The 10214-nt window shown below is 34.9% G+C and overlaps 1 protein-coding gene across 6 annotated transcripts in view; it reads left to right on the top strand.

The window, feature by feature from the left end:
* The window catches only part of TJP1 (tight junction protein 1), a 160949-nt gene that overhangs the window by 612 nt on the left and 150123 nt on the right, over nucleotides 1-10214 (top strand). For all 6 annotated transcript variants that reach the window (XM_051628977.1, XM_051628976.1, XM_051628975.1 and 3 more), the window contains exon 2: nucleotides 8468-8600. In XM_051628977.1, coding sequence (XP_051484937.1) covers nucleotides 8468-8600 — 133 coding nt within the window. The remainder of the gene's footprint in view (nucleotides 1-8467; nucleotides 8601-10214) is intronic.

Raw genomic sequence — 10214 nt, 5'->3', positions numbered from 1 at the left:
AGTGTTGCCTCCGACTGTAGCGCATTCCCCTCCCCGGGCTGTGCAGATAGCCGGGGTCTGGATTCCCCAGCCTTGCTTCGGCTGACAGGTGTATTTGAGATAAATAGGAAAAGGGAGATACCAGTCTTACTAGGTTAGCAAGCGACAGAGGTAGTAGTGTTCATATATCATCGTTTTTATTTAAATTCTGTTTTTCCTCTGACTTATTTCCATCGTTGTTGTGGTTGCTGACGGTGTGTTGAGCTGATTTTTCTGGATGAATCAACAATATGTTATGAAAAATGTATTCAAGGATCATGGTGTAATGTGGGTGAGTAGGGCAGCAACAAGCATATGGCACTGCAATACCCAGCCAGTCACTCATGGGCTCGTGAGAGCCCCACTGTTCACTTGATTGAAGCAGTGGCATGTGTGTCATCATGAAGAGAAATCACAAGGAGAAAATTTCTGAACTTGTCAAGTCAGAATTTCTGGGAGGAAAATAGCAAGAACAAAATAGTACACTGATCACTTCTTATCTGTAAAAGATGGAGTGGTAGCAGGCATAAGGTTTTGTTTTTTCTAACATGTTTCCAGTGAAGGAAAGTGTTACAGAAGGCATGATAGGTAATTTTATTTAAAAATAGGCAATTCACAAATAGAATTATTTTCATGTCAGCAGTTGAAGAAAAATGGACCTTATGTGAATTGTAGAATGTGGGTTTTTTCATGTTTCCCTCCCCCCTCCACACTGTCAGCTAGTGCAGACAGTATCAAGGAAATGCATCACTTGAAGAAACATAGTGTGGAACTAGTAAGCTTTCTGTCATTAGTTCCAAATTTTCCTGTTCCTTGCAGATAGGAACACAGTTTGGCAAATCTGTACATCCTAACTGTAATGCACAAAATCAAATGTAGTCTTAGACAAAAGTACGTTGTCAAACAGTTAAGTTTTATTACACTTAATCAAAGGTTTCTATAGTGTATTGAGTGGATTGATTGTGATTATGTAAGTTACATAAAGTGTACCATGCCTATTTTATTCTCCCCAAATGCCACTCCTGTCTTTGTGCAGCATTGTACATATTGGAGTGTTTCTTAAAAGAAACTTAATTATGGAGAATAAAATTATAATAGTTGCTTTATTTCATATTTCCTTTGTCTTCTTGGAGATGTTTTCTTTGCTGGTGTGTTAAAGTGAAGCTGTCTGTATTCGTGTACTTTAAACATAAGTCTGAAAGGACCCAATTCAACTCCTACTTTTATGTCTTCAGTTGGAGTTAGGTGGCTCTAGATTGTCTGTTTTCCTGGTGAGATTCTGTGCTTTTTGAGGTGTAGCAAAACAATACAGTGGGTCCCTACCAAATCAAACTATAGGCATTGCATTTCATAACGTTTGTAACTTGACATCATGTTGCTGCAGTGCAATGCTGTGGGAAGATTTAGTTGACTAAGAGTGTTAGGGAAAAATAAGGTACATTTTAGGGAGATTTATGAATTCAGCATTAGAAAACATGTTTCTGGGATATTCCTATTAATAGGCTACTTGATATTATGTAGTCACATTTCCTTTAAGAACTTTAATAGCATTAGGCATGATGTGTACGGATAGAACTTATGCTGATGGATGAAATACTGTTTTCTGATGCATTTAGAGAAATGCTTAAGGATACTTTGTCATGTTATTATTTTATTATTTGTGCAAATACTGTATCAAATAATGCAATAAGAAAATCTGAGTGTTGTCGAGAAGAGTACGTTGATGTTACTAAAATCAATACAATATTATGTATTTCCATCATGTAAAATTGAAGTGTGTTCCAGTACTGGATCACTGGAAATCTCAAAAAATACTTAAAGTAAATGTATACATCAAGTCAGTCTATAATCAGAGGATGGTTTTTCATCTAATTTTAATTGCTTCTTTTTAAAAAACTTAAAACATTCTGATTAACTGATCAGATTAATAGATTCTTTGATGTGTTAATACATATTTTAAGTGGATGCAAATACATAATTTAATAAATATATAAAAAATAAAGGGTTAAAATACTCATCTTTTTGTTGATGGAGATAATCCACCTGAATCCTACTGAAAGAAAATGAAAAAGGTAACAGCACTGTTTTATTTCTTTATAGAGCATCTGTCACTCCAGTTTTCTCCTGCTTCCCCCCAAATATAAGTCATATTCTGTGATGTATGAGAGCAGAGCTACAAATGAAAACCAAAAATCAGACACCAGTGTCTCCTGATGGGTTAGGAGCAGATTGGTACAAACTAGCTGGGAATAAACCAGACAACTGAAGAAGCAGAAGTAAGCTGTGCCACAGGCTTGCAGTGGTGGAGCAACAAACTTGCTTGTGTTTAATGTGGGGCTTGACTGTTTTATGAACAGGTTTACCTGAGGCAGTTGAGTTTTGGACTTGGTGATGGAGGAAGTTGCTGGAGTCCTGAACTGCTGATTCAGACCCTTTCTTGTGTTTGTGCAGCATTGTAATCTAATATATAGGAACCTAAATGAGATGAGTAGGATGTTTTTAATCCTCTAGCTGGGGAACAATATTTGAATACAAACCCCACCATCATAATGCTGCTAGCACAGGTAGAGATCAGTAGGGACTAACGTTTGTGAAGGCGCTCAAAAAAAACTAACTACTGACCTGGGAGCACCTTAAACCAGTAAATTCACAGAAATGTTTACTGAAATCCCGATATGTGTAACCCGAATGCTTTTATGATAGGGACAAGCTATATCACATATTTAAGGCAAACTATTAAAATAGACCATAATTTCTTGTCGTGGTGAGTATTACAGTCCTCTGCTGCTAGGAGAAGGAGCAGGCAAAAAAAACAAACCCAAGCAAACCAGGATATTCTAGCAACTCTAATAATTATCACAAATACTCTGTTCTGTTTCTTACAGCATTTGTCTCTACTTTGAAAGGTTTCCTCTGCTTTGGCTTACTCCCCGTGTGATCCTTTTGGTGCAGAGTCATGAAATAAGATGATAAGCTTGGTTAGTTATAAGCTTTCATTGTGAGGAATATTATAGAAATGGCTGAGGCTATTCTATATTTACATTTCCTGCATCTGGTTGGTAATTGTCTGAGGCAATGTAGGTTACAGAAAAGAATGCAGATGCAAAACACTACAGAATTTGAATTTTGACAGGATCCAATTCCCCTGTTTGGTGCTATTGTTAAAAGAATATGTGATACAGAAACCTAGATGTTAAAGGATAGCTGCTTCTCCTGAGATACTGCAAAGGCATCTTTATTGTCAAGCTTAGGAGTACACTTATTTGAAATCATTGAGAAGTAACCAGCATGTCTGGAATTAAGAACCGATCTAAGAACTTTGTTGAGTCAGTGTCTTTGTCTTCAGGCTGTGCCTTGGATGTAGAAGTCCAGGCTTGCAATGAAGGATGCTTGTTTTGTCATTAAGACCATCCATAGGGAGAAAAGTGACATTGTTTTTTGTGTTCTAAGTAGAGTCATATTTAGAATACTAAAATCATGGAAGGTGTCACTTTAGTATAGGAGAAAGAAAGCATTGAAGATTGAACCTCTTGTGTGTTTCTACAGAATTTTGTGGAAAAATACAGATCACTAGAATCGATGTTTTCCGTATTTGATTACTAGTTACTGTTAATATTTGTTTGAAATGGGGATAACAATTGCAGTTTAGCCCATTGTAAGGATTTGTTCGTGTTGCAAGTTACTTAATGCCTTTTCTTTCTGATGAAGGCAGCATACTGTGCTTAGAACTGAAGATATTTGCAGAGATGCACAAGAGTTTTGTGTAGCATCTGGCTGCTCAGTGTTACTACTTGTAGCTTCAAATCTGCCTTTTTTTTTTTTCTTTTTCCAAAAAAATGTTAATATTGAGCAACTATAACTGCTATAACTATAACTTCCAGTCTGATCAGTGGAATAAGTTTCAGTCTCACTGATGTTTGAGCCAGAAGTCATACTGGTAACATTTGGCTGAGTCCAGTGGACTCCCTCACTTTCTGTACTATTGAGGAAGGCTGGTTTCTAATGAGAAAACATTTAATTATGGAAATTTTATACATATCTCAACTGAGATCTGTGCAATTACTAGAAGTGGAAGTTTCTAAGAAGTTTGATTTGGGCATCTTGAAACTCTTTACAATAATAATTTGCTGGAAGTACCTAAATATATATTTTTTTTGTAAGATACACAGACAACTTGCAGTATATGAAAATACACCATTGTCAGTCTTGTTGAGGCTACATAGCTGTCAAAATCTTCTCCTCTTTGCACTAACTCTAGCATTAATGCTAGACTATGAAAACATGTACAGAAAATTTATCCTTTTGAGACTTGTTTTTTTAAGTATTGTATTGTCTTTTATAAAATGATTCAGAACTGTAATCACTAAACAAGAAGGGAATTTGAGTTCTTAAAAGATGTTCGATTCGACTGGTCTGTCTTGAAAATGACATCAGTTTTGTCGTTGCAGACAAAATTTAACTGCTATTTGTTACAAATAGTAATTACGTGCAAATAGAATATAAATAGAGTATTTATTAATAGGAAACTGTTATATACATTCCATCTGTTATGATGTGTATTAAGTCATTAGCCCTTGGTGATGCTGCACCTTGAAGTCACTATTGTAATTCTTTTAGGCTAGCATGTTTGTCAGTAGGCTGCAGATACTGAAAGTTTAAGGTTTTTTGCTGATTTTACAAAGTAGAGAAATAATTTAGAGTCATGGTTATGTAATGTGATATATGATCAGGAGCCAGTCAAGGTCAATGAAACTGTTGTAAGAATTCTGGATAATAAATAAGGGCCTTGGGCTCCAGGTGGAATTTACAAAACGGTTCGGTTAACTTCACTAACACTTCCAAAAGGTAATGAATTTGGGTGCCTTAATTTAGGATTCCCAAGATCAACTCCATTAGAAAGGTGTTATGTTTCCAGAATATTAAATGTATTCTTTATACAGAAGCAGCATTTTAAAACAAGGCATCTGAAGTTGTTTGTTCCTGTCAAAGATCTCTATGCTATAATGTACTTTTTAAATCTCTAGACTGCCTTTGCCATACCATTCTTAGGGACTGATGCAGGAGTACTTGCCTTGAAGTGGTTGATGGGCTGCAGACATTTTAGAAGATCTCTTACAAATTTTTCTGCTTTAATCTGTGATATTTCCTCTGCACCCCTGATGCATGTACTACGACCAGTGACTTAGCAATTCACTTACTTATTTATCTTAATTAAACAATACAAATAAAAGATGAAAGAAGGAGATAAGATGTAGTAAATTTAATTAATAATTTTAAGCCTGAAGTTCAGATACCAGAATAATAGAAAATTGCATTGTAGTTTCAGTATTCATTTAGAAAGAGTAAACTCTGTTTCTCTGATTACAGTGAACACTTGGAGAGCACAGAGCGACATTCAAAAGTGAGGATTCTAAAAAGTTGTTTTTCAGATTTCTGAATAATTTAATTTCAAGACAAACTCAAACACTTTGGACCTTGTCTCATTGCTCTGGACTCACTGAAGCTGACACTCGTATTTATCTTGCAGCTTCTGAGTTGTTAACTGTGGAAATTTCTAGTGCTCGAAAGAGTTCCTGTTGCAGCATTACATGAGCGTTACTGCAGATGGATTCTTGAGAGTTTTGTTGCTGCATCGAGCATTCTGAGAAGGTGGTGTGAAGTAGATCCAAGTCTGTTTCAGGTCTGTTACTGCTTCTCTTTGCTAAAACAGAAGGCGTAGCAGAGGCACTGGAGGAGGTGGTGTTTCATTTCTTTGCGCTTGTCCTGAAGTTTCCTCATCAACCATAGAGTCGAAACATGGTGATTCTGTAAATAGGGCTATCTTGCCTCATATTCCTTTGGTGCACAGCACAGTGCAAAGCTTCTCAGTAATGACATTGATTGGATTTTTTTGTTGTTGGTTAAATAACTTTATTTTCTTGTGAAGACACCTAGAAATTAATAATTATAATTTATAAAGGATTGAAAGTATTCTTTCAATGGTGATGTTTCTTCCTATAAAACTCTGTTTTGAAAGTTAAATGTGATTTTTAAAAGCCTTTTTCTGACTCTTAGAGGCTAACAAGTAATAGCCAAAATTCTTCATCAGAATGAAATGATGGATGGATTTCAGAGGCAGCAAGTTAATTTTTCCAAGTGGCTTTAAAGAGTGGAGCTCCCAAGTGGAAAGGCCTTCAAAGTATATAATTAACTTACTTCTCTCTTAATAACAGGTTAATCAAAGTTACGTAGGTTTTCTTTTTCACATAAGGTTTGGGGTTTTTTTATGAAGAATTCTTGGTATCAGAAATACTGAAAAACTTGCAACTTAAAGACATGCACATTTATGGGTAAGGCCCTAGAATAAGTGGTTTGAAATATAGTTCAAATTTAAGGAAAGCCCAATGCAGCTTACAGCTGTTTTTCAACATTTTTCTATTAAGTATAAGGAAGAAGTTTAATGTACCAAGCATTTAATTTGCCAGAGGGGCACGTGAAGGTGCCCAGGTGAAAAGAGATTTTCTGGAGAGAAGTAGAGATCTCCAGCTCTACTGAAAAAGTGGATCTGTGGCTTCCAACGGCTGCATTTGACATGGAATATGTACAATTACGTGCATTTGGTTTAACTTGATCAGAGATGTTTGGAGAGCTTGGTAGTAGAAGATACATTCATACAATAGAATTGTACTGCCACTGTAAATGTCACTCTCTGTAGAACAAGAGTTGAGACTGAGCAATTGTCTGGCTTTGGAAATTTGTCCTGCTAATACTATTTTATAAGGGAATCTGGCATTTTTGAAGTTTGTGTTCTGTGAACAAATGTGTTACTGTAGTAGCCAGGCATGTTTCTCAGAATTTAATCCATATATAATTAGACAAAAAAATCTGGTGCCATTTCAGCAGGAAGTTTGTAATGTAGTTGAAATGTCTGAATATTATAGTTGTGTTTTCAGTTAAATTTTAAAAAAAATATTTTTACAGTTAAAATTTGCAGTAAATTAACCCAAGAGGACAAAACCATGTAAATCAAATTACTTTATTATAACAAGATAATGGCTTGGTTTAGATTTTTTTTCTCCCCTTGGGTTGTTTTTGTGTAAATATGGGAAAAAAAGAAAAACAAACAAACCCTCAGGCATCTGAAAGTAAAATCTTGATTTGTTAATGGCAAAATCAACAAAAAATTAAGGTCTTCATAAGTTGAGTATGACATTTGAAGAGATCTGTTTCAGTTTTCAAGTTTAGTTACTGTAACTCTTTCTTCTCCCTGGCCTCTTACAAACATGCATTTGAACCTTTAATGCTGAGCATGGAGCTGTGTAGGTCTGGGAGTCTCACTTAATCGAACAAGTGTATTCAGCCTGTGGATATTATATTTTGTACTTTGAATTTTGGATTTCAAGTGTTAATTAACATGGCCTACTCTGAGCAGTGTCCTTTTTTGATGATGCATATATATTGGACATATCTACCTTTCTTACTTTTTTCTGGGAAAACATGTACATACCAAAGCTGTTAATTCTAAGTTAAAGAACTTAAACCACATAATAAAATATTTTTCATGAGAGGATTCTTAACGATTACAGAGAAAAACACTGTTTCACTGTTTTAAGTCTCTTATGGCTGCAGTTGAGAAATTATATGAAACAATGTAAATGTGCACATTAAGAATTTTAGATTTTTAGGTTATTTTTAGTGAGCTTATATGCTGGAATGCAGTTTTCCTTTTTCTAATGTGTTGTCAGACTAGCTAGAGAATATTTGCATGGAAAAAAATATTGACCTCACAAACCTTAATACATTTGGTTAATTGTTAACTCCATTTCTACTCATTAGCAACTTCCAACAAGCTCCTTGAAATATGGATTGCTTAGTCAAAATATTTTATTTATAGACTTCTGTTTAGTACTGCATGCAGACTACAGTGTGATGAAAGGCTTTATAAAATGTAGTTCCTTAATATATCACTCCTGTAACTTCAACAGATCCTATTAATTTTGTTATAGTTAAGTGTTATTCGTTGCTGAAGTACCATTAGCATTCAGACTGGAGAAGGTCAAAATCCAAATACTGCCAGGTTCCCACTGATTTAATTGACAGCCACAACATATATCACAGGACTCTGTTTTTCACTGAATTAACAGAGAAAAATACTCCTTGTAACTTTTCAGAAGTTAAATGTATTTTTCTGTAGTCTTTTTTCTGATGCTTCTCACTTTTAAACAAAAACAATGACTGTGATATCCTTTGGACTAAACCTGCAAGCACTGGTGGACTTGACATGAGCTAGATTTCCACATAATGTTGTGTTCTTATTTTGGTACTTGATTGAAAACTAAAGCTTGGGGTGGCATTCTTTCTTTGTGGAGCATGGCAATAGTTTTTCCTTTGTACCTTTTTTTTTTTTTACTTTAAGGAAATGTAATCAATAAAAACATTTGTCTGATATGTGGCTCTTATTCTTTGGCAGGGTAACTCCATCTTCTGAAAATCCCAATGGTGCTACCTGTAGTGTAAGTCAGGGAAAGCCATCTTTAAGAAGAATAAAAGGGAGAATACACAGAAGCAAAAGTCTCGACAGCATTGATTTCTGTGAATTCACTGTAAGTACCATATCTCTGACATTTATTCTATATGAAGTTGAGAATCTTGCTAATAAAGCAGCTAATCCCTCTTCCATTGTGTTTATCTGTCAGAATTAGAGAGGTTGTTGTACTTAATGATGTAATTGCAGTTCCACACTGCCAAACGTTAAGAATAGTGATGTGCTTGTAGAATTAGTGATTCATAACTACATTTTTGTTCTTCAGGAACCTTTAGATAAAAATATTGATGTCAGATTTTAATATTGCTGTCTGCATAATATGAAGAATTAGCTGGAAATGGAGGAAATATGAAATGATCTGTGTCTTCAATTTTTAAAAATATATTTACATTTTGAAAATTATGTTTAAAGTAAAAAAAGTTATTATTTAAAAAACTAAAAAAAATATTTTAGTTGTGTATAGCTGTAATAGAGTACTAGAAAAATGATGTTCCTATAAGATGTGTGTGTTTGTAGTGCTTAGAAACTACTGTCACAGATGATCTCTTATTACAGTTAATCAGTACTGGTATATACTTATTTTTTTCTCTTTGGTTAGGGTATAGATATGTTTCTGAAAATTCAGTGTGATCATGTTTTCAAACAATTTGGATAGTGATGCTTGAAGATTTAGTTGAATTGAGAGAGTTTTTTACAGAACTTTCAGTTCAGGAGTTGTTTACCATCAGATAATGGAAGGAAAGAAATTGTTAATATGAAAGAGTATGGGACATGGAGGTACCTTTTCTGCTATTTGTACTGTTCACAAAATCTTAATCAGTCCTAAAAGCAGTATGGTTTCCAAAGTTCTTTACAGAAAAATGATTAAAAGCCACAACTCTCAACTAACTGCGAGAGATTTGGCCAAAACAAATGATATTCTGATAAATTAGTATAATGTAGTTTTGAAATATTCAAATAATGTCAGAAAATGTTAAATTTTAAACGGGTTATTAGTTTTGAGGATGAGAGAGGTAGATAGTAAATATGTGCTGTCTCCAAAATGGACAAATCAATAGTGACATAGAGATACTGTCTGGTATTACATGATAACAAACAATATAACCAAGACGCTCAGATGCAGTTTGGGAAAACATCTTTATCTAAAGCAAAACAGTGGTTTGAGTCTGTATCATTTGGTGTGATGTTTTTTACGGGTGATACCCGTATGTACTGGTATTTACTTCTCAGGACTATTTTGTTTCCAACTACAAAGTCTTGTAGTGCTGTCTTTGGGCAAAGAGCTTGTTGTTTGCTGTTTAGGGAAGTAATAAAATCAGTAGCAAGGAGTTGAGACTTTCTGTATTGTCTGGTGTCCAGACACTTCTAGCAATGTGGATATGGCCAAGCTGGGTCCTGTAGCTGTTCAGACACAGGTTTAAGGAGCCTGTGCTGTCAGGAGCTTGCTCTGCCTCATTTAAAGCTAATTGTGAAGTCTGTGTAAACTGTTGTCACAGCAGTGGTGTCGGTGTAATCATTACCTTACTGAAGGTTAAAAATTCCCTTAGGGAATGAGATTACTGAAGCAATAATTTTAGCTTGTGCTGTATGGGTCTTCATCTGTGTGGTCCTATTAAGGAGTTTTATCTAAATCTATCTCTACACTTGGGGCCTTCAAAGAAAAAGAGATTAT

This window comes from Apus apus, chromosome 10 (genome assembly GCF_020740795.1).
Source record: "Apus apus isolate bApuApu2 chromosome 10, bApuApu2.pri.cur, whole genome shotgun sequence".
In the NCBI taxonomy this organism is placed as follows: domain Eukaryota; kingdom Metazoa; phylum Chordata; class Aves; order Apodiformes; family Apodidae; genus Apus; species Apus apus.
This window is presented reverse-complemented; position numbering and strand designations above follow the sequence as displayed.